The sequence below is a fragment of the Zootoca vivipara genome, chromosome 8, assembly GCF_963506605.1.
Source record: "Zootoca vivipara chromosome 8, rZooViv1.1, whole genome shotgun sequence".
Lineage (NCBI taxonomy): Eukaryota > Metazoa > Chordata > Lepidosauria > Squamata > Lacertidae > Zootoca > Zootoca vivipara.
The window spans coordinates 40,391,171-40,416,480 of NC_083283.1; the positions used below are offsets into that span (position 1 = coordinate 40,391,171).

Sequence of the window (25,310 nt, forward strand, 5' to 3'; positions counted from 1 at the left end):
CTCAAATAATTAAGCATTTATCTTTCTACATTCCTATATATTTTTGACACATACTTGGCCCGGGCTTATCAAAGTAGGAGCAGTTCTTTGTTGTTCCAAAGCCGGGAAGCACATAGAGCAGGGGTGCACAACCTGCGGCCCTCCAAATGTTGTTGGACTACACCACCCATCATCCTTGATCACTGGCTATGCTGGCTGGGGCTGATGGGAGTTGTAGTCCAGAAACATCTGGAGGGCCGCAGGTTGTGTTGTGCTGTGTTGCACTCCCCTTGTGGACTGAGCAGCTAGGGTGGAGTTGCTGCTCCTGGTTGCTCCCCCCTCAGAATTTTGCACCTGGAGCCACCCTGCCCCCCACTGACTGTGGCGAAGGTTTGTGACCATTACACCAGAACTTTGACTCTGTGAAGCTTCTATAGATGAATGATGGTGCCTCACTTCCTCAAGAAACTACTGAGAAAGAATTATGGAAGAATTATTGGTATGATGAACTCTTACCACTGCCTCCTGTGCTGCTCACTGTTAGCAAAACCACCCAGACTGTTTTTTGTTTTTGTTTTGGATGGCTGGTGTTAAGCTGTCAAATACTGCAGTAAGTATTGCTTGGTTAGGGGTAAATTTAAATGCACATTTCCCCTTATCTCCCCCCCCATTTTATCCCTATTAATAAAATGGAGCTATTTCTGTTACAACTCTCTTAACTCCACAAAAGGCCACCAATTCATGGACAGTGTGTGCTGCTGCTCCAATATGCACTGCTTCTACAACTAAAGGACATCTATAGAGATCAACCCCCCCAACCCCGCTGCCGCTTGTAGTTCAGTAAGTGACTATTACACTAAGCTGTAATAACTCCTTTATCATATTTTTACTACCATCAATGGCTGGTTACAGCTAGTGTGTCTGCAGGTTCACTCATTAATATGCATTTAATCAGAGCCAAGGTATAAATATAAGATATGTCAGAGTTTCTTACTTGTAGAGCAGCTCCTCCAAATACTCTCTTCTGCTTTAAGATCTGTCTTCAGAGGTATTGTATGTTGCCATTTTTCATTATGGCATTTGCTCTTCACAACTCCAATAGTGGCTCTCCTTTTTAGATGTGTGTGAATGACCTACTTATTAGACCCAACTGTTTTTGCAGAGCGTGCTGAATCTTTTTTAATATTACTTATTATTTTGGATGCATTTTGTTGCAAATCACTACGGGAAAAGTGTTATTTGAAATAAACAAAATGAAAGAAACAAAAACACTAATGTTCAACACCACATAGGCAAAGTATTATTATTATTATTATTATTATTATTATTATTATTATTATTATTTATTCATCATCATCATCACCACCACCCTATACCTGCAGGTCTCAGGGTGGTTCACAAGATCAAATCACAAAATACTAGTAATCTAGTCCTGGACCAGGGTTGGGGAAATGTGTGTTCTTCCAAATGCTGTTGGACTATACCTCCCATAATCCCTGACAATTGGCTTTCTTGGCTGAAGCTGACAAAATTTGGGAGACAAACAACCTCTGAAGGACCACAAATTTCTCTATCCCAGTCTTAGAGAAGAATCACCATAGCTTGAATATTATATTATTTTCAAATATTTAAAACTAAAGACACAAAAGCTGCTGTGGATACATCTATTCTAGATTGCATTATACCGCAAATTTTAAACATTACTTTTACTTGTATACCTATTATGCCTCCAGACATAAGCACACTTTAGAACCTGCATCCAGCTTAAAGCAAGGCAAGATTTATTACAGAACAATTTTCATACTGAGTGGATGCTTTTTGCTAGAGTTCAGGCGATGTTCCTCAATAAGAAAAACTTGCTTTGGCATTTCCTGTTCCTGATGCTATCCAGACATATCTGAGCCAATAATGTTGAGATGTTTGCAAGAGAATAAATACTGGCAGATGTTCCTTGTTAGGCAGCAATTTACTGTGGATTTTACAGCAAAATGTGTGTTTCAAGGCAATGATTTACAGAAATGACTACTGTTGTGTTAGAAAAATTACATGACTGAGAACCTGAGTTTATTTCATAAGCCCAAAGAGTCACATTCTTACTACTTCTCTTCCAGGCCTCTTAAAAATTATCCCCACCTCCAAGCTGAAGGCAGCCCAAGGAAGCTTAGTTACTACAGTGGTACCTTGGGTTACAAACGCTTCAGGTTACAGACTCTGCTAACCCGAAGTAGTACCTCGGGTTAAGAACTTTACCTCAGGATGAAAACAGAAATTGTGCGTTGGCGGTGCGGCGGGAGCAGGAGGCTCCATTAGCTAAAGTGGTACCAGGGCCGGCTCTAGGTAGACCCCCAGTGGTGTGGTGCACCATGGTGCTAGGTCGGTAGGTTGGGTGCCGCGCGGCAAAGCCGCGCGGAAACCATGCTGCACCCTGCGAGGGTGGGAGCGCCGGAGCGATCTCCGCCCCTCAGTGCCAGGGAGCGCGACCTGCTCGAGACTGCCCTGAGTGGTACCTCAGGTTAAGAACAGTTTCAAGTTAAGAACCAGAGGTACCACTGTAAAAGGAAAAATAACAGGTAGCCACACATCCCCCAAAAGTAAGGCATTATTCATTTTCATTTTGTCTAGTTCCCCAATTGTTTCTGAAGGCAGTCAGAAACGTATTTCCATACTTTTAAAATGCAATCTGTATTCATTAGTAATTATGATAAAAGCTCATATTTTACCACACAGACTCCATAGTGGATGTGAGCAGGAGCAACAAAAATGGTAAATGCAGCAATTATTAGTTCCTCCAATCTGCCTTGAAATCCATCTGTTGCTGTGTAGACCACAAGAGCCAATGGAGCAATAAGCCAGTGAAGCACTTCAGATCTTGTGTTGGCTACCTGGCACATTATCAATATGCACTGTTGAATTAAAAGTCAGGTTAAGTGGTACAGGAAACACCAGTTTCACTTGCAGTTCTCGAAAAGGCAAGGGAAAGTAGGACAGCACCAAGATTGAGATTTGCCATATATCATTTGGTTTTGCTGCTTTATTGACCAGGGTCATCAAAGCACTTCAGAGAAATGTGGTTCTCCAGAGGATAAAAATACAACCAAGAGAGATTGCTTTCATCTCTAACCCAATCAGTCATAATCTTTGCTGATGTGCAAAAATGCAACTAATTAATTAATTGCTCGGTACAGGAGGACAGGCATTAATGGTGGAATGACAAAGTTTTACATTACTTGGAAACAATTCATTCCCAAACACATCAAGATTTGAGACTGCCTGGTTACCCATGTTCATTGTGTTTCCTAGAGGTAAGACAGGATATTAATGTAGTCAACCAATCAATTTGGCAAACTACTGGTAAATTAATGCTCCTTTGTGATAATGACAATCACCAGCTTGTTTACACTAATGATTTCTTTGGGATTGACCTTAACAGATAGGTATTTTGCGTGGAATATGTGGAAAAGCTTCCTTGGAAAAGTGAATTATCACTGCTGTACAAGTCAAGTGATAGCAGAAGAAGCCAAAGCAACACACATTAGTATCACAATTATTAACCGAGATTTATTTGGGTCAAATTTTATGCTTGCATAGATAACAGAAGCTAATTTCCTTCAGTCTTGTCTAACCATTCTACCTCATTAACATATTTTATGTAAAGAAGAATTTCAATGAGGACAGTAGCATTTATCTGAAGTTCCTTTAATGCTACATGATTAGGAGAACAGTTTGGCTATTGGCTGGTGTATACATTTCATTTTCTAGTAAAGATGTCCATTATTTTTATGTTTCTAAGTGAAACAATTGAGCCCACATTTCAACATCTACATCTTTTCCTTGAAGAAGTGAACAAGAAACAATGCAGCATCCACAGTATTAACACTACTAAATATAACATTTTTTGTAAAAATATGGAATAAAACACTTTTTAAAACAAAAAGTAGATGTATTCAAAGTGAAGCAACAAATTATCAGATATTATCAATATTAACTGATATTGCAGATCATCCTGATGACTGTTCCTTTTTGCTCTCACTAATTCAGGATTTCCCAAACTTTTGTCTCCAGCTGTTTTGGGACTATAATTCCCATCACTCATTCATTCATTCATTCATTTATAATTTCTATATCGTCCTATATTTGAAGGTCTCAGGACGGTTCTCATAAAACATAAAAATACATAAAACCAAAACAAATCCAACAACCCAATAAAAACACACACCCAAAAGAGCCAGCAATTTTTTAAAAAAGGGTATAGGATGTAGATCAAGTCAGGCAAAGGCCTGGTTGAAAAGGAACGTTTTTCTCTGGCGCCTAAAGGTGTATAGTGAAGGCGCCAGGCGAACTTCCCTGGGGAGAGCATTCCACAGACCACTGCAGAGAAGGTCCATTCTTGTGTTGCCGCCCTCCGGACCTTTCACGGAGGAGGCACACGAAGAAGGGCCTCATAAGATGATCTCAGGGTCTGGGTAGGTTCATATGGAAAGAGGCGGTCCTTGAGGTACGGTGGTCCTGAGGCATTTAAGGCTTTATAGGTCAAAACCAGCACTTTGAATTGGGCCCGTAAACTAATTGGTAGCCAGTGCAGTCAGACCAGGATTGGTTTAATATGCTGAAACCATCTTGCTCTGGTGAGCAACCCGGCCACTGAATTCTCCACCAGCTGAAGTTTCTGAACCCCTTCGTCCCTTACCACTAGTCCTGCTACCTAGATATTTTGGCTGTTTCTGCTCTATCCCTAGTTTTTCTTCTGGAATATTATTGGTGCTTAAGTATATCCATTTGCTATATATTGTACGTCTTAAATTAAGAAAGACTATACGGAAATGATGCAATAAATTATCAAATTATCTCAAATTGTTTTATGTTTTCATAATACTACATGCTATATGTATTTTATTTGATCCTCAAAAAGTGTATTATATTCAAGTAATTGGACAAAAACAGAGGGTGCCTTCAGACTGTGACTATTTTGCGGGAAGGATTGAAGCACATACTCAAATTTTAGGTTTGCACAAAGTGGATTAAAACACTCTGTTGCCTTGGCACAACAAATGCACTTTAAAAAAATTGATTGATTGATTGATTGATTTTTTGCTGTTTGGAGAGTGACAAGAAAATGTATTGAAAAGTGTGGGATAAATAAATAATGGGAAGATGTGTCAAAATAAATAATTCCACAAGCAAATCAGCATGAATGCAAGGTCTCGTTGTCATGCAACTGTCTGTAAGCAAATCTAACAAATACTCAATGAAAACTGGACATAGTCTAGGTTTTTAAATCTTCTGCAAGCAAATCATGCTGAATGATCAAGAAACAAGAGCTGGCAGCACTGACAGTAGACAAAATATATTCAAATAGTACACCTTCCACTCTTCAAATGCAGCTCAGTCCTGAAATGGGTTTTCTTAATCTGTTTTGTGGGAGTTTGTTTCAAATAAGTAACAACGCACCAATACAACTCCCTAGTCTTACATCTCCACCTCAACTTGTCCAGGCTGATCTTGCTGGGTCCCAAATAAATCATTCACACTTTCCTCCTTTCCTTTTGAGGTTGTAACAAGTGTATCAGATTCTCAGCAAGGAGCAGCTAGTGTTTAAGCTGTGCTTCAAAACATATTCATAGCAATCACTAGAGTAATATATTATTGTGAAATTAACTTTTATTTTCCAATGATTTTGGCTTGATTGCATGTGTAAAGTTGCAATATAAAGAACATATTGTTTAAGGCATGCAATAGAATCATACATCCTCTCCATCAGCCAGTGGATCAGGCCCTGAGCAGGACATGTTTCTGCTGGTAGGAAGCCTGGACCCAACTCGCTGAAATCTACTTTAAGCACACTTACTTTGAATAATATTAATCTTGTAATATTAAACTCATTTCCCCTGTCACCTGTAAGGAAACAAGAAGTACCTTCGGTAACCAAGAGATCATGGGAAGGAGCCACAGAGGCGGTTAAAATGGAGAGAACAATTTCAAGTAGATATTTCCTCTCGGAGTGAAACAGCACTGAACTTTCTTCCCAGTTCTTAATTACCTGTAAAAGTTCTAATAAAATGCCAGCATTGAACTGGAGCCGTAGGGTTGACTTTCCCACATGGAACAATTATTGTTGCACCTTATTTAATTCAGCATTAAGGGACAGAGAAAAGATGAAAGCCCCAAAGCCTCCTTCAGATAGTAACCAGGAAGTTCCTTCTGAACTTGATTAGGCCCTTCATAGAACACATGACCTGCTTTGTGTAAATTTTCCTGGAAGCTTCATCAGATGTTGATGGGAATGGATAAAATCCAAAATCAAGGCCATCTTGGAGGAGGTCATTAAAACAGTGATATATTGTATTGGCTTTAATCAATAAATGAGTGTTTAATCCTGCTGTGTGCATTTATGTCCACCTGCAGTTCTGGAAACGCATTAGGCCTTCTTCTGTGGAGCTTTGGACTGCATTCCATCTCTCAGTCTGTGTTTCTTAATATGTTCACAGTAGTTTCAGGAGAAATTTATTTTTATTGCCATTTGTTTTGTTTCAAAATGTGATGCAAAGAAAGACATGTACATGGATTAAGTAGCCCTATACTTTAAAAGTACTTGGCTTTAACCCAACTCAAAGTACCTGAATGAAACCGGTTTATAAGTTAGAAAATCGAACACATATAGCCTCATGAAAGTCTATTGAGCTAGGCACCTTGTAACATATACTTTTTTTTATTAAATATGTAAAAAGATAACGCAAGTCAAGTTATTCACATATTCAGAGACCAAAAAAAGTCTACTCTATCATGCGACAATTGGTGGGTAACGTAAAATGATTGATACATCTGAATAAGACTTTTTGCATCTATTAAGTCATTACTTATCTATTTATAATTAACAATACATATGTTTACATTCCTTTCAGTTTACATTTAATATATAACCAAAGCTTTATGGTGTGCTATTTAGTAAAAGTAATTACAAATGCATATTAAAACCATAACGGAATAACAGGGTTACTCACCACGGTGGGGGTTGTCCTCTTTCCCTTTCCAGAGTCTCTCACTCCCCTCAGCACAATTGAGCAGATCAGGCTCCTAAATATATTTGTGTACATTATAAACGACTATCCTCCTGCCTCCTAGGCCAGCCACTTGCTGTCTCCTAACAAAAAAGTGGCGGAGTGAAACTGCCCCACAGGTCGATTATACAAAAACAACAGAAGAAAATCAGACACAGCCCCCCCTCCCTTTCACACACACACATACACACACATAGAAGCTAAGTGACAGGACTAGGGGGCAAAGAGGCTTTGATGGGAACTATCAGGTAACAAAGAAACCCAGAAAAGCCCAGAAAGCACTTCAAAAGGAAGTGATCTGAAAATTTGCTCAAGAGGAAAAATGAAACGGATACAACTGCATTTGTGACAATGACTGGGTGCTTAAAGGCTGGTTCAGAAAACTTGGAAATCTTCCCTTTGATCACAATGGGCATTTTGGAAACAGCAAAACTAGAATCTTGGGAGATAGCAAGACTAGAAGTAATAAAACAATTGTGGACACTGTAAAACAGAATATGCATTTCTTCCCCTTTTCTGTATAATGATAGCATACTACATCCTTCTGAAAGTAACTGTTCTTTTATTGTTTTATGTATAAAGCCTTTAAGTGAAACCAAATCACCTAGAACAATTAAGAAAGGGTAGGGTTAAAAGGGGGCACACATTGATTTCCATGGTGATAAAGTTGAAAGGGAGGGGGGCCAAGTTGTGTAAATATTTCCAATCTGAAGAGATTGATTACAGCTCTGTTGAGCTAAATGGGGTTAAGCTAAGGAGATGCAAACATTTCTTCAAATGCTTAACCGTATTATACATGCTGCCTGAGCTGAATGACTACATATGAGCCACTTTACTGCAAACAAGGAGCAATTTAAAGATGCGAGAGCTTCTTGCTTGAATCAATGAAAAGGTAAAGATAAAGGTAAATGAACCCTGGATGGTTACGTTCAGTCAAAGGCGACTATGGGGTGCGGTGCTCATCTTCTGGAGTTCGCAAGGCTACATGGACACCTTCCGTAATTGTAGCCTGTAGGTTGATATTCCGTTAGATTTCTGTTGCAGTACTTGCCTAGCCAAATAACCAGTCAAATATCAAACTGAGGATGAGGAATGAAGTAGCAAACAAAAAAACCCATAAATAAATAAAGACAAATAAACCTACAACTGGACTAAGAAAATGTGCAATTTAAGTTTAGGAAATAAGGAATGTTTTAATACGTGATTTGCTATTTTTCTACTACAAAATGTCACCATCTAACTGCAAGATAAATAAAGGTAATATTAAAACCTGTGGCAACGAAACAATTCTGTAAACTAACACTTTGTTCCTGCATTTTGCCAATGCTTTCAGGAGTCGCAGACCACAGAACCATTCCTGTTTTGCGTCCCAGGGTAATGTATCTTTACTTCCCAAGTCAAGCCTGAAAAGTGGATTGGGCATCTGTACGGAAAAGAGATGCTCAAAGGAACAATACATTTCAAAGAAGACTATAAAGACTTCAGAGGAAAAACCATGTACGGTTGTGGTGGTAAATGTTTTGGCATGTCCAATCCTACAACTTAAAATTTTTTTTTTTCCAATTTCGTGTACAGACGAGTAAGAGGAAAGTGGTTGATTCACGTAATTGCCATTTCCAGCAGAAGTTTGTAACCAAGTGAAATCTGCAGCTATAGTGGTGAAAGTTTCACGAATGCTTGAACCAACAAGACACTGAATATGGAGTTGGGGGAAAAGAACATTTACAGTGGCAAGGAAAATGTCACAGAGCTCTCAGTGTAAGAATTAGGCAGGCATGTATGCATATTCCGAAATAAAACATATACTGTGTAGATTTTCAACATGCTTTGGTGTACAACATCAGGAGGATTACAGTTCTGCTTTTTTAAAATAAATAAAAAGGGAAAAGTTTCTCACTTGTGTGTTGTAATAAAAGACAGGAACCAGTATAATTTGTGTGTGGTTTCAATAGTTCCCTCTCTTTTGCACAGTTTGACCAAATTCATGCCTGTTAAAGGCCAAAATTACCACAAAATTGGAGAAATCGAACAGAACAGTACTTTTTGTCATAAGAGATGCCCATATAAATAGTTTTGAACATACCACAAATGTATCATACTTAAGACAAAAGGGAAAAATAAATATATATTTTATATATATATATATTTTTAAAAGCTGAACAAATCTCAAGCAGCCAAATATTTGAAGTTGCATTGGTAGAAAATGGGGACAGAGCCCGGAGACCTTCTCATGTGCATATCCTGAAAGGAGACTTCTGCAAACACATGTTGGCAAAGGATGGGTAAAGAATGCAGCTGCTGGCTGACACTCACTATGGTACATTTATGTTAATGGCAGACTGAGAGTGATTGGTTTCAAGTCTGAGGCCACACACGTTCCATTCTTCAGAAGATAAGTTCCCACACAAAATTAAAAAGTAGCAAATATGCCAGGCTTTTTCAGTACTCTTCCTGCTGCTGGGGCTGTTCATGAACCTGGTCCTCACCTTCATGTTCATCTGTGTGGCTCTCCTGTGTGTTTAACATGGGGAAAAATATTACAACCATTGAATGAGTGCGTATGAAGCCTTAGCCAAGTCAACAATATACTGAAAATACCAAAATGAGATTTACCACCCCGCCTTTGTCTGCTAAAAATGGTGGACATTACTGTATATAAATGAACAAGTCTTTCCTAGCACCAAAGGATGATTAAAATCAGAAAATATCAGCACTATTCAATTATTGATTTAATGCAGACCCCAGGACTATGTATGGGAAAGAAGTTAATTTCTAAAAGTTTCAATGGTCTTTAAATTCTAAATATGTAGCTGTGGAGAAGGTTACAGTGCTGAGGCACAGTGGCTGAACCAGAAATCTACACCTTTATTTCATTAAATGGAAGTAACGTGTTGCCCTCATTGAAAATAGTTATTTTTCTATAAAACACCAAAATTCAAATCCCACCTGCTCCACACCTTCAATGGGCTTTGTTGCAATCTCAAATAACAAATCTGATTGCCTATATGGCATCCCCCTGCTGGTTGCACTATCTGAGAAAGGCCAGAGCACATAACCAGCAAAAAAAGATTACCAGCTTCTTTTTTAAAATAGCACTAAAGGGGTTTGTTACCCAGAGGGGTAACAAACAACTTCAGATAGATGGAGATGTTGTGGATTGAACCAGATCCTTCTGTATGCAAAGATTGTGCTCAATCATTATGCAATAACCTTTTCTCCAATCCAGATAGATGAAACAGAAAAGTGTTTTTAAAAAGAAAAAATAATAATTGATACTGTTTTTTCATTGATGTGGTACATCTGCAGGATATGAATAGGGATGAGATGCTATTTAAACAACAACAACCACCAACACATACACACAATGGAACATTTTCATTTAAGTGAATGCATTTCCCCAAATTGGCAGTACTTGTTTTTGAAGCTTAAGAGAACTGAGGCTTGTATACAGAGACAAAATTATATCCTTGTAAAAGATTTAAAGCATTTTATCCAACGAAAAATGCACTTCCCGCCTGTGGCATTTCAGACCATTTACATTTGGGTATTTAGCTCAAAAACTGCATGCTTTCAACTAGGAGAAGAATATACAAAGTTAAAGAACACCTTTGTACTGCCCCTCACTAGGATAAAGACAGTTTAGGCATAGGCAAACTCAGCCCTCCAGATGTTTTGGGACTACAACTCCCATCATCCCTGACCACTGGTCCTGTTAACTAGGAATGATGGGAGTTGTAGTCCCAAAACATCTGGAGAGCTGAGTTTGCTTATGCCTGAGATAGTTTTACACAGGTTTCAAAAAGAACCTGGGTTGTGGTGCACATGGGTGAACCTTGCTCTGAAACTGAAGTAAAACACAAGTAGTAACATGCACAGGACTGGATTTAGGTTTGATGAGCCCCTAAGCGTATGTCCAGCTGTCACTTTATATGTCCAAATTGTCTGTGTTTTTTGTTGAATAAACACTATATGGTGATTCATGGATCTAGGTAAAGGTAAAGGGACCCCTGACCATTTGGTCGAGTCGTGACCGACTCTGGGGTTGCGGCGCTCATCTCGCATTATTGGCCGAGGGAGCCGGCGTACAGCTTCCAGGTCATGTGGCCAGCATGACAAAGCCGCTTCTGGCGAACCAGAGCAGACACGGAAACGTCTCCAGACATGGTCACACGCGCAGTTAAGAGCAGGAGGTAGACTGCACGGAAAGAGGGACACGGCAAAATGCTGTTTTACTTGCTTAAGATAGGTAAATGAAGCTGTCTTCTTTAACTAGATGTGCTACAGTTTTAAGGATCATCGGAATCAATGAATCCACTTCCACAGCAGATTGAAGGAATTAAGGTATAAAGCAGAAGCTCACAGTTAAAGTGTTTGGAATACACCCAGAATGTTCCTGGAAAGGAGTCTCTGTAATACTAGAACAAGATGTTGACACCTCTCCAAGCTCTTGATACCAGAGGGTCAGTTTGCACAGTATTTTCCTGGTCACTTTAACCCTAATTATTCCTGAACATGCTTGTGCTTGCTGAAGGATGGATAAACTGCTGCACTGCACAGATATGAACACACTCAGTTAATGATTTCCATGAACATAGTACCCCTCTGATGACAGGTATAAGTCCCGAGTATATCTAGTGGCTCGTGAGTACTTCCCCGCCCCCTGCCCCTTACAAGGCTTACCCAGCGATGGCAGGCAGACACATAAAAAAAAGTGGACAGGAAAATGCAGCAGTGAGTGCATGAGCAGGTCGCATCTTCTACACTCCTCATGTAATGAAAAATGCAAGGAATTGCCTTGGACTTACATGTTCTTCTGAAGCATACAGAACTTCCATTAGCCGCTGGACAAGGTCATTATTTTCCTGCCCATGTTCTTGACAGAGAAGCTCGATCTCCCTTAGCTTTCCAAAATAGAAATCCCTTTCCTTCTCCACACCTTCAAGTGCAAGTTTTAATGAATGTACCTGCAAAAACACGGCAGTTCTAAACATTGGATATGCTGTATTTGTCAAGTCTCCACAATTGTTAGGGACACGGCATACTTACACACCATAAACACAAACAGAATTGAATTTATACTCTTACACTCTGAAAAACAAGTGTCTACCTCCCAATTAATCACTAGTACCCTCAATAACCATTTAAGACAGTGCTATATGCACTGGTAAGAATTTCCTTTCACAACTGATATTCCAGGCAAGGAAATATGAACTTCTAGAGCACGGGTGTCAAACACAAGGCCCGGGGGCCAAATCCGGCCCGCCAGACCTCGTCATGTGGCCCGCCGAGCGCCCCAGCCAGCGGGACCCAGCAGCGGGACCTTGCTGCTGAAGCGCCGCGCCGACAAAGCGCCGACAAACAGCTGGGGGTGGGGTGGGGGGTAGAAAGGCGGCCGGAGCAGCGCTGCGTGGAGCGCCCCGAGCCACAGCAGGAGGAGGAGGCAGCTTGCTGGGTCAGCGCCGCACGGAGAGTCCCGAGCCTCTGCGACGCAGCAGTGCTCTGTAGCACTTTGAATCCTCCTCCTCCTGCCACGGCTCAGCGCCTGGAAATGGCTTCTGGTGCTGCTGCTGCTGCTGAAGCACAGACAAAGCACCCAGCAGCGCCGCGTGGAGGAGGAGGAGGAGGAGGATTCAAAGTGCTACAGAGCACTGCTGCGTCGCTCGGGACTCTCCGCACGGCGCTGCCGGGCACCGATCCAGCAAGCCTCCTCCTCCTCTTGCCTCACCTCCTCCTCCTCCTGCCGCAGCTCAGCCTCATAAACGTGAGCTCAGTGGCGGCTCAGCCTCACGAACGTGCAACTCTGAGGCTTTACGCACTTCTCCTAAAACGGACACCCGCTGCCTCACGCTGCACGGGAAATGCTTTTTGCCCCTGGGTCCCTTCGCGCTCTTTTCTGGCGCTGAATCAAGGCGGCGACCCCCCTTCCCTTTCTTCCTCTCTCTCGTTCTTATTCTTTCTTTCCCTCTCCTTCCTTCCTTCTTTATCTCTGTCTTCTCTCCCTCTTTCTTTTTCTTTCCTTCTTTATTCCTTCTTTTCTACTCTTCTTTCTCTCCCCTCTTTCCTTCCTTCCTCTCTCCCTCCCACTCCCTCTTTTCTTCCTTCCTTCCTTCCTTCCTTCCTCCCCTCCCCTCCCCTCCCTCTCCCTCTCCTCAGAAACATAGGATGCTGCTTTATACTTCTGGCCCTTAAACCCTGGAGAGCAGCTCCAGTGAGTCAACCTCAGCCAGTCCCTTTGGTGAAGGGTGGTGGCTCACTGGCAGAACATCTGTCCTGCATGCAGAAGGACCCCAGCATCTCCAGGTACTAGTAGCTCTGCAAAGGTCCTGCATGAAACCCCAACGAGCCTCCACCACCCAGTGCAGTTACCAAAAATCATTTTTCAATAAATTGTACAATAATTGTACATTTGAATATCTTGCCATTATTCTGACTATGTTTCTGCTTTCAGAGCTAGTTATTACTTACATTATTACAAAAAACAGTAATAATTGAATGCAGTGACAATAATTTATGATAATAAAGAGTGGACACATAGTCCTACAGATACAACCGGCCCTTTGAGGGTGACCAAACTGCTGATGCGGCCCCCGATGAATTTGAGTTTGACACCCCTGTTCTAGAGGGTCAACATGGACATAAATGTGAGTAGGGAAGAAGCAAGACATATTGTTTCCCTTTTCCCATTAAGGCATTTTTCTGTGACAGCTGGGCTAGAGATGGACAACTCTGCTGCAGTTGCCAAGTTTGATGCTGCTAGAACTCATTTAGCAGCACAAAGCTATCAGGAAAGACACACTGTGATCACTTTGTTTGGAAACCTAGGAAATGTCACTAAAACACTCAGGCAAATGGCAGCTTCCCATTTGGTGACTTAAGCATGTTACCTGTTCGCTGAGCTGTATGACTTGTGTCTCCAAATCTTTATCAGATTTGGATGCTGAGCTGCTTGGTGGTGTCTTTTTTGCTGATGATGGACGAGACGGTGTAGAGCCCGGTTTTGAAGCAGGACTGGATTTGGCAGCACCTGGGGAAAATAAAAACACATTAAGATGTTTTGAAAATGGTACTTATTGCCTTCACTGCAGAACTGATTTTCATTAAGTAAAGTGCTTACCATTTCAAATGGAAAATGTTCAATGTACTCGACAGAACTGCCCAAATTGTTCAAAGTGGTATGTTTTCTAGCAGCCATGAAACTTGCAGTTTATTTAACTTGATAACCAAGAAAACAAAATAATTCCTTCATGTATGTTTTGAATCTGTACATATGATTGCTGCACAATTGAAAACAATTGGGGGAAAACCCCAAAACCTTCCTGATACATTTACATTGGGTGCCTCTTAAATGCAAACCTTCTCTTTAAACTTAGAAATTCCTTTTAAAAGAAAGAATGAATTTGGGCCATCTCTGTGATGGGCTCAACGCAGTTCACACATGCAAGTTTTCTGCAGTATCCACAATATGTCATCCTCATAAAAAATGTTTCCCCATATTAGCCTGTATTTACCATTTATGTGGGTTTTAAATGGTAATACTGTAGTAATACTGGCTCTTCTGCAGAAATTCCAAACCCGTGTTAGCATTCATAAGGAGCATTCAGCTTACTGTATTTTCTGAACCAAGTCTCATGGTTAAACTCTTTCCTCACTTACAGTAAATGGTAGCCAAGGTTAGTTCTTACCAGTCTATCTGTTTTTCACATCTGACAAACACTTATTACACCTGTCAATAAAACAATTTCCTCAAAATATTCTTTGACCCATATGCCAGATCATTTGCCACTTCCAACTTTTGACTCATTCAGATGCATGAGTCTTTCCTTGTAATTTTATTCACATCACAAATGATGTTCCCAACAGTTCTACGCTCTTTTCGTAAGCAGCAATTTATTAATTTCCCCCTAAAGTGATACATAAACTGGATATAACAAGTTTCAAGCATATTACAAAACTCACAGTCATAATATTATATGTCTTAAAAGCATAATTACTTCACTTTCATTAGGATGAAAGAGATTTCCCCCTGCAGCATCTATTTTTCTTGCTGCAAAAACAAATTATTAGAGTAATAATAAAAATCCCAAATAGAACTCATTCATTTTGCCTGAATTCCTATGGCTTCATACCTTTTATAGATCAGACTGCCCAGATATATATATATCTTATTTGGAGAGATTTCCAGTAATTGATTTAAGCATGGCTTTTGCCAAAATTTGAGTAGAAAACTAATTTAAAAATTAGTATTACTTTAGTTTCACCAATGGCAAAAGCTGTTTTGCACATAATGGGAAGACAAACTATGGCTTATTGTGAATGTATGAGCTCCCAGAGAAGACACTGCTACTGTGGAGCCTCTTCACCATGTCTTCCTGCTGCTCTGAACTAAGCCATGGTTTGGGCTTAGCATGTTATCTAAACCCAGGCTCATAGTTTGTCTTGCTCCAGGACAAACTATGAGCTGTAATCTAGAGCAAGAAAAAACACAAACCATGGCTTAGTTATGGCAGTGCAAAAGCAGAATGAGAACCAGGGGAGATCAACAGCCATTATTTCACCTCAAGGAGCTTTCATGCTAAGTCAAGGTTGGGCTTAATGTGAAGTGCAACATACAGGGTGACCCCACTCTTCTGACTTACATAATTACAGTCACAAGAGCTTGAATGCCTGAAATTTGCTTGTTATCTGTGGTCTGTACAGTCCATTGTAAGCGCCAGGTGGATTAAGCATGCCATTAACAGAGTTTTAAATCACATACCATATTATGTCAAATTAAAGGACCACATTTTCTCCTGAATCTTGATGATCTTTCTTTGGCTAAACTATTTTTGTTCTGTGTTATAGAATACCATGCTGGAGTCCTAAAACTACTATATAATTAATGTATTCCCAATTAGTACTTAAAAAATAAATAAATCTCCCCCTCCATATATTCAGCATTTTTTTAGATGTTAATGAAGGAGTGTATAAATGTCACTTCAGGCTAAAACACACACACACACACACACACACACACACACACACACACACACACACACGACTCCATTAAGAATGCTAAACTGCAAGTGAACTGTAGTAAGAAATGTGAAAAGTTCTAGTAAAATCTAATTAAGGAACCAAAGGAGGTGATAGCCATTAAAGCAACTGGCCTAAGGGTCAATGTTTCAAGCAGCAAAATATAAAATATATCTAAGAATGTTTGCTCTTACTTAACTTATTTGAATACCAACAATGGGATAGAAATGGGATTCTCAAATTCTTAAGTTTGTTAAATAAGTGCAAATGCTGACTTATCCACACATATCTAACGGCAGAATCGTAAGTATTCAGATGAAAACTATTGTTTTAAAATCACACTCCAATAAATATTAATAGATCTGTCTACACAAAAATAAACAAAGTTGCAACCAGGAATCCTGATGGCGTGCAAACACCCAACAACAATAAATAAGTGCAAATGCTGGAATGAGACAAACTTAAAACTACATTGCTTATAAACAAAACTGGGATGACTAGCAGAGCAAAGGGCATCCCAACCATAGCTGCCAAGTTATCCCTTATTTTAAGGGATTTTCTCTTATGCTGAATAGGCTTCCTCGCGAGAAAAGGGAAAACTTGGCAGCTTTGATCCCAACATGCAAAGAGTACATGAACAAGACATTCACACAAAATGGTCTATGCATAGGTGCTCAGAGGAACCACCCATATTGTACTTATAATCCTTTGTTACGTTTTATATTTAGCTGGTCTTGTGTGCTGGTACATTGGAGGAGCTTTGTTGTTGCTTGGTTTGTGATGTCTTGCACTTTTGTGCTGTCTGACATGGTTGTTTTTGTGCTGATAGCTTAATGCCACATATACCAATCTCTCAATATATTTCCGCCTTCAAATAAGAACACAAACCATTTTTTTTTCTTATGAAAGGAATGCTAGACATCCAGGACCACTGCTAGCCTCCCATAGTTAGATAGATACATTTGCAAATCAAACTGGGGTCTGTTAAAGGCTCCAGCAATTAGATAGGTTGCTTTGGCAGGACTACTTAATAATATTCAGTCACTTTCCTCTTTTTACCCATCAAGCACCTCTGGACAATCCTTATGTAAAACTTTAACACCCTCCCCCCCCAAAAGAAAACAGCATAGAAAGAAAACAGCATAGAATTTGCATTGTTCAGTATTTATATAACAATGAATTTAGTCCTGTTTTGCTGCTGAATTAGGATTTCTTGGTGTAAACCTATACCTGACTTTCACAAAAGCATAGTTTTTAATCTCCAGTAGTTTTCATCTTGTACCTCTGCAAAGTTAAACAAAAACAGTTTAACCTTATTTACAAGGGCACTAAGCTGATGCAAGACATGGGCTCTTTTGAAAAGCTTGATGTTTATATTTTCATCAGGATTGGTAGTAGAGCCCACACTCTGCATGTGGAAAGTCTGGGTTCAATCCCTGGCATCTCCAGCTTAAAAATGAAGAGACAACCAAATGATCAGGGGGCTGGGAGCAAGTTCCCAACAAGGAAAGAGTTCTGCATAGGGGGCTTTTTATTTTTAGAAAAGGAAATTTAAGAGGATGCATGATATAGAGGTTTCTAAAATGACGCCTTTCTCCCTCTGCCATCATACTATACCTCAGGGTCATTGAAAGAAAAGGATCGGTGGAGAATGAAGACAGACAAAAGAAAATAATTCCGCAACATGAACAACAGATGGAACTCACTGCCATAAGATACAGTTAATGCCCACTAGCTCCCATCAGAGAGGATTAGACTCTTGGAAGGCAAAGCCACACAGAAGCTCAAGATTCAGAGGCACTCTGCCACTCCATACCAGTGGCAAGAAACTGTGGGAGGGGTCTATTGCCCTCAGGCCCTACCTGAGCGCTTTCCAGAGGCATCTAGGTGGTGACTGTAGGAAACAGAATGCTGGACTAGATGGACCTTTTGGTGTGATCCATCACTTATGTTCTTACAATGAAACAGTTTGAGCCATATAATTTCCTATGCAGTTCAAAGCAAACTGAGGGCAAAGCAGTTCAAAGCAAACTGCAGTTCAAAGCAAATTTATTATTTTTTTGTGGCCTGAAACATATTTATTTGTTTGAGCCATTTATAAACAACTTACCTACAGGCAGAGGGCATAGCTGCCAAGTCCCGGTTAGAAAAATACGGGATCAGCAGCGCCGGCACTGGAAGTCGCTTCTACGCATGTCCAGACGGGGGTTTCCCGGGGAAAACGGGAGACTTGGCAGCTATGGCAGAGGGCCTTCTCGGTAGTGACACCCTCCTTGTGGAACACCTTCCCTTCAGATGTCAAGGAAATAAATAACTATCTGACTTTTAGATGACATCTGAGGCAGCCCTGTATCAGGAGGTTTTTAATGTTTGATGTTTTAATATGTTTTGATATATGCTGTGAACCGCCCAGAGTGGCTGGGGAAACCCAGCCAAATGGATGAGGTATAATAATAATAATAATAATAATAATAATAATAATAATAATACACTCATTTCTAAGTGGTCTACTGTTGCATGTTGGATTTTTAATTATGGGTGCTCACATATATGCATCATGATTTTTTTTGTTATACAACTCCATACAGCCAGATCCTGTTTGTAGCTTTAATTCCTTTCTTGTGTGTGTGTGTGTGGTGGGGGGGAACCTTTAGTAATGTTTTGTAGTGTATTAAATAATTTCTTGCTTTACCATTTTGTCCCAACTCACAATAGTACAGGCAATCCTGAGAGCAATAACATTATCCAGTAGCATACACAGGTCACCAACTCTGTAGTAAGTCAACTCTACTTTCCAAGGAAGAGGCAAGACAACATCAGGGTGGTCAAGAGATTAGTCCTAAGGAACTATTTATGCTACAATTTCCAAGCTGCATTATCCCTGACCTGCAATGACTTGCTACAACAGTTGCCCTCTTAAGGCACAAGAGATTTTCTGCCATTCTTCATTCATTTAAGTGGGCGAAGTTCGTATTTCTCATATTTAGTCTCAACGTTCTATTTTAACAAACACAACATACTTCATATATGAAATAACTTGCTTTTTAAAATGCATTCTATTTCCAGAAAAAAGAAAGAAACAGGTGCTAGACTCCTTGGGGCACCAAAAATTTCATATTAAGATATTGATAATAATTCCATCTTGTTATAGTGTTGCTGTGGGGAGGGGGTTTACTTTTGAAACCAGTCTGTGGAAAATTGGGAAACTAAATGGAAGTTTGTTAAATACACATACAGTAATGCTTTTCAAAGTAAAGTTTCAGGGTCCCCCCCCCCTATTTTGCCATAACATATTTCTGCCTCAATTACAAATGGGCCGTGTGTGTTTCAAACATGCCTTATCTCTTTAAAATAAATGGCCGTAGTAAATAAAAAGACTTGAGATTTTGGTAAAAGCCAGCGAAGCATGCTTTGAAATGCATCTTTCAATACTGAGCCATACCACTTTACAAAATTCTTATCAGAAGCAACCAGGTGATTAATATTTGTACATAATGATTGGTTTTAACTACTTGTGCTGATAGCAATATTAAAGAACTGGAACACCCTCAGGTTTGTTTTTCAAAGTATGTATAGTTTGTCACATGCAACCCTGGTGTTACCCTTGATTAAAATGGGCACTCTTTATTCCTTACTCAAGTGGGATTTGCCTTTACTAACACCGCTATCATGCTGAGCGAAAGGTCACTGCCAAATCAGCTTATATTGTGTGTGCATTGTGTATATATGCAAGAGAATTATCAGACGTCCCCGGGGATGTAAATATTCCCAACCAGTACCGCTTGGAAAATAATCATGCAACACTTTAACTCATAATTATTAAAGCAGAACACATATTATAACTCCCAGTCCAGAAAGCCATAGAACACAAGCTAACTTAAAAAACAAAAGCTTAGATCAAATCGTTTGAGGAGGAGGAGCTGCTGTTGCAGCAGCAGCCACCAAGCCCTAGTTAAGAGCAGTATTCCAAAAAGGCTCTCTGGGATGAAACTGCCTTTGAAAAGTAAGCATCAAAGGGGCCAGGCCTGTGTGGTGGAGGTTGCTCACCCTCCCAACATATGTGTGTGTGGGGACAACACACACACCAACCAGAGCACCTGATTGGCTTTGTTGGTGCACTTACACAGCACCAACCTCAGCACTGTTCTGCCCCCCACGCCATCCAGGTAAGATGCAGCAACACCCCTGTCCGGAAGAAGGCTCCACCCCACTGAACTGGACTGCTATTGAGCCAGAAACACCTCTCTCAGAGGTTGCTCTAAAGCTGTTAACAACCAAATAATGGCAAGGATGGTATTTTTCTGCCTCTTCAAGTGACTGCAGCATAACAACAACTGCCTGGTGGTGTTCTAGTGCCCACTCGAGAATTACACGGTTACCAAATGATTAGCCATAACTTCTAATTAGTGTAACTAAGGGGAAAGCAATGGGGTACTGCAAGAACTTGCGTGCCACACTAGTGGTCTCCCTTGCCTCAAGCTGCCCCCTTCCTTAAGCCAACACACCCCTCACCTCAGCAGCCAACGCTTGCAGCCAGGGCAGGGGTTACCTATGTGTATGACCCCTGTTCCGCAGATTGTATACAAACACTAAGTTAAATAAACTGAAGAAGACCAAACCGAAACACAGTATGATTACCTTGGATCACTGTCTTGCATATCATTATAGTTTATAAAGATCAAAACAGATATATTTCGCCTGTTGGAATTGGTCGACGTGTTGCCTCTTTTTTTGAGATATCCTTTAGCACAGGCATCCCCAAACTGCGGCCCTCCAGATGTTTTGGCCTACAACTCCCATGATCCCTAGCTAACAGGACCAGTGGTCGGGGAAGATGGGAATTGTAGTCCAAAACATCTGGAGGGCCGAAGTTTGGGGGTGCCTGCTTTAGCAGCTGCTCAAAGCAGAAGGGGAGCCAAGAAAAAGAGAAAGACTGGGAAGCTGTGGAGGTTCAAAGAGAGTGCCTCTCTTGGGGAGAGAAAGAAGAGAGGACAAGGGGGAGTAGCTCCCTTCCCCTTCCCCAGTAAAAAAAGGAGGCTTGTTTCGCTATTGCTTGTCCTTGCATGCCCTCTAGTGGTTACTAACTGGAATGCAATAACCCAAAGCCTTATTAACGCCAATAAGGCATTATTATTATTATTATTATTATTATTATTATTATTATTATTATTATTACACATCCCTTGTCTGGCCCCTCTCTCAGAAGAACTGGGGAACCCCTTTCATTTTTCCTCTTTGTGTTATTAAAAGCTTAATTGTCCAATGAAAGCCATCCCTGCTAGGAGCCCAGCATAGCACCACTCTCATAAAAATGTGCACGCTTCTGTTTCCCCACACTTGCCCTTTCCCATGACCAGAGCTTGGATAAAGCCTTCTGTGCAATGAAGTATGGAGGCAGGCCTTTCCCCTATCTCCCTCACACTGGAACGTCCAATGCCCCAGAAAAGCAGCTCCCAATGGTGGGGGGAATCTTTTGAACATTGTGGAATATGGCATGGGAGAGAAGGGGAAAGCTGGTGCAAATCTATCACTCCATTTAGTCCAATACATTTACATCATCTTGTGATGCGGAGCGAGTGGCTTAATAATGTTCCAGTTTCAAGACTGTCTAGAATATGTACATTATAGGTAGTTATCACTCATAGTTATTTCTATTCAGAATACAAATGCCCTTCTACTATCAGGCCCAATTAAAAGTCTTAAAAGCAAGAGAGCCAGGCAATCTTCTTAAAAATTATGCAGACAGCATTGAAATGAATGTCTTCAACGAAGGAAGGTCTATATGCTGCACAACAGGTGACTGAACTCTCCAGAAAAGTTTAGTGATCATTAAAGCATAAATGAGGAATGCTCCCCTCCCCAGGGACTGCATGCCAGTGGTGGATGGGAGCCCAATACAGTGGTTGGTAGGACTACCCCTTATGCCACCCTCTTTCATCCCTGTCTCCCAGTCTCTTTCTCTGTCTCTCCCCCTTCCCAATCTTCTTACCGAGCAGGCTGCTGGTGGGAAGGAGAGGTTGCTCCTGCAAAAGATCAGAACTGCTCACTAGTGGAAGACTTCCCTCCTTTGTTATTCCATCACCTATTCTGGCTTTTCTATTCCCCCTCACCAGCATGAAATGAGCTCTTTGGCAGTCCATCCCTGATTTCAGAAAGGTAAACAGGTACCCTAACAATCATTAGCTGGACCATAAAGAAGGCTGGTTGCCGAAGAATTGATGCTTTTGAATTATGGTGCTGGAGGAGACTCTTGAGAGTCCCATGGACTGCAAGAAGATCAAACCTATCCATTCTGAAGGAAATCAGCCCTGAGTGCTCACTGGAAGGACAGATCCTGATGCTGAGGCTCCAATACTTTGGTCACCTCATGAGAAGCGAAGACTCCCTGGAAAAGACCCTGAAGTTGGGAAAGATGGAGGGCACAAGGAGAAGGGGACAACAGAGGACAAGATGGTTGGACGGTTCTCGAAGCCACCAACATGAGTCTGACCAAACTGCAGGAGGCAGTGGAAGACAGGAGTGCCTCGTGTGCTCTGGTCCATGGGGTCATGAAGAGTGGGACACTACTAAACGACTAAACGACAATGACAACAACAACAATCATTAGAGGGATACCTCAAGACATGCACATTCGCCTTTCAGCAGGTACTGATATATGTGGCTCACTTAAATCATAACCAAACCAAAACAACTTTCTGCCTGTGGATCCCAAGTGACACATTTGACCTTTATAAAAGTATTGTTTTGGACTCAACATAATTTGGTGTTTTACCCGTTGTTGCCACTGTATCACCAAGACAAATAAAATAAGAGACAAAAAAATAACCACTAAATGGAATCCCCACATCCCAATTAGCAAATAGCAGATCATCTATCTATCTATCTATCTATCTATCTATCTATCTATCTATCTATCTATCTATCTCATCTAAACATATTTTAAATAAACATATATTGATATATTTTCTATTACTGAGCCAGCACTTAGGGTGTGGAAGCTTTCCAATCACCATAAAACTAGATTATGCTAGCAGTTTCCTGTAAGGATAAATGTGAATAAGAAATAAGAGGAGCCACTCATCCTATTTCTTAACATCTCCTATGCCTATCAGCAGGAACGCTAGCTAGGAATTTGCTCTCCTTTAAGCACAAAAGGACTCCAAGGGATTTATTACCTATGATTTAGTACTCTAGTGAATCATAGCACAGCTTTTTAAAAGGAACGCAAAAAGAAAGGCCAAAAGATTTATATCATTTAAAGCATATTAGCATTTAAAATCCTTCACTTGGGAGCTTCATAGTGGATATTCTGTCCTTTTTACAAAATAAATGGCAAGCAATTAATGAGAAAATAAAATAGGCACACTACCATAGTGCTAACTGATCAGCACAGTGCTTTTTACCAATGGAAATAGGGGTTTTTTGTTTTGTTTTTTAAAAATCATTTCAGATTAAAGGTTTGTATGGGGGGAGATAAGGATGCCAACAATGTCATGTGAATACTGCATAGATGTGTGGTTTAGGGGCATGTCTAGGCAAGAGAAAAGCTAAAAATAAAGTATCCCAAAGAGCAGCACCACGAGGCTGGATTTACTATGCTTACCTAAAATAAAATACTATCAGTCCCTTTATACACCATCATAACTGGAATTTCAAATATCACTATGGGGCATTATATTTATGACCCAGTGCCCATGGATGATGTGAAGTGCAAAGGAGTCCCCTCTTTACAACTCAAGCTACCCCTCTAATTGTACTCTGTATTAAGACAATTGGTCCATGGGGTCACGAAGAGTCGGACACGACTAAACAACAATAATTAATGTACCTGTAAGGGTGACTCCCCTGTAGGGAGCCAGCCCCCATCATTCTAACGTCCACCTCGCCAAGCACAGGGAGCAGCAGTGGGTCTGAAGCAGCCGGGGGGGGGGGGGAGAGACTCGGAGGGAGAGAGAAGCCAGCATGCGGAACGATGGGAAAGCTCAGGGGAGGAGAGATGTAGGCAAGGGCTCCAGGATGCTGGAGAGCCATTCCACCGCTTTGACCAGGAGGAGGCTGAGAGGGCATCACTCCTTCCAGCGCAAGAGTTAAGGAGAGCACCACAACGCAGGTCAAGGGGAGGCGTTTTGGGGTGCCCTGACTACTTTGCTGGCGTAGGAACAGACATATGCCATTGCCAGATTCTGGTTCGGACTGAGAGGTCATGTTTTAAGCTATCTTTGCACTGTAAATACTATGCACAATAAAAGTCTTTAAAGACAAACTGGACTCAAGCAGAGTTACTCTAGAGTAGCTACGACGACCCTCTGACAGTACCGTTAACAAAATCCAACTGCAGAAAAACCAGAAGTTTACAACAATGGTAATACCTGCTGTAGGAGAGTTTGCGTGATGAGATTTTTTTGGCAAATTGAAGATCTGTTCACCAGGATCAGGCGGTGGAATAGCATCTTGGCCTTGCCGGGCCTCCACTGGATCATATTCCTTCCCATCATAGTTAGCATCAAAGAATTTCTTAAACCACTGTATGAAATCCAAGTTGTCTTGGAAGCGCCCCTTCACTAATTTCTCCACTGGAATAACCTGCACAAAACAAAGCAAGACACACCAGTGATTTAAAGTGATAACTGAGGCGTTTCAGTGCCAATTCATTTAAGAATTTTAAAACCATACATTGCGTCTAACAAAACAATATCCAGTGCTATATATCTTATTCTGTTTTGCTGAGTTAGATGACAACTTCATCTTAAGACATCCTCAGAGTAATATTGCTTCTGCTTCTGCTGCTGCTGCTACTACTACTTCTTCTTTTGAGATTTGCTAGACAGAGAGAGCATATGTTTTGAAGGGCTGGGTAGAAATTGTTCGAATAAATCATTGAAATAAAAATTGAGAAATATAGTGAGCCAGAAAACACATCTCTGAAATATATGACGACAAGTTATCCTATCAAAACTCTGTCATAACATGTTCTATAGTTACCTTATCCACATTCATTCGTTTAAATGATGCTTGTAGAAGTTTGAAGTTATGAATATATTCATGCTCCAGCTTTGCTTGAAATTTAACTTTCTTCAAGCTAATACAGCCTGGGAACAACATATCCATGAACTGGCAGTAAGCTGCACCTGAAAGAAGAACAAGAGAACACAGCATATTAATCACAATGCAAGTCACTGAAATGGTAAACATTTGTCACAGAAGACAAAGTATCTGCTGCTGCAATATTGTGCATGCATAAAATCCATATCTTATCTTGATACT

General features: G+C 40.7%; 1 protein-coding gene across 4 annotated transcripts in view; it reads right to left on the reverse strand.

The window, feature by feature from the left end:
• Positions 1–7,292: 7,292 nt before the first annotated feature.
• The window catches only part of MAPRE2 (microtubule associated protein RP/EB family member 2), a 93,006-nt gene continuing 74,988 nt past the window's right edge, over positions 7,293–25,310 (reverse strand). For all 4 annotated transcript variants that reach the window (XM_035124853.2, XM_035124854.2, XM_035124852.2 and 1 more), the window contains 5 exons: positions 25,029–25,174; positions 24,416–24,629; positions 13,919–14,058; positions 11,840–11,998; positions 7,293–9,545 (listed from right to left, as the gene is read on the reverse strand). In XM_035124853.2, coding sequence (XP_034980744.1) covers positions 9,474–9,545; positions 11,840–11,998; positions 13,919–14,058; positions 24,416–24,629; positions 25,029–25,174 — 731 coding nt within the window. In that variant the 3' untranslated portion in view covers positions 7,293–9,473. The remainder of the gene's footprint in view (positions 9,546–11,839; positions 11,999–13,918; positions 14,059–24,415; positions 24,630–25,028; positions 25,175–25,310) is intronic.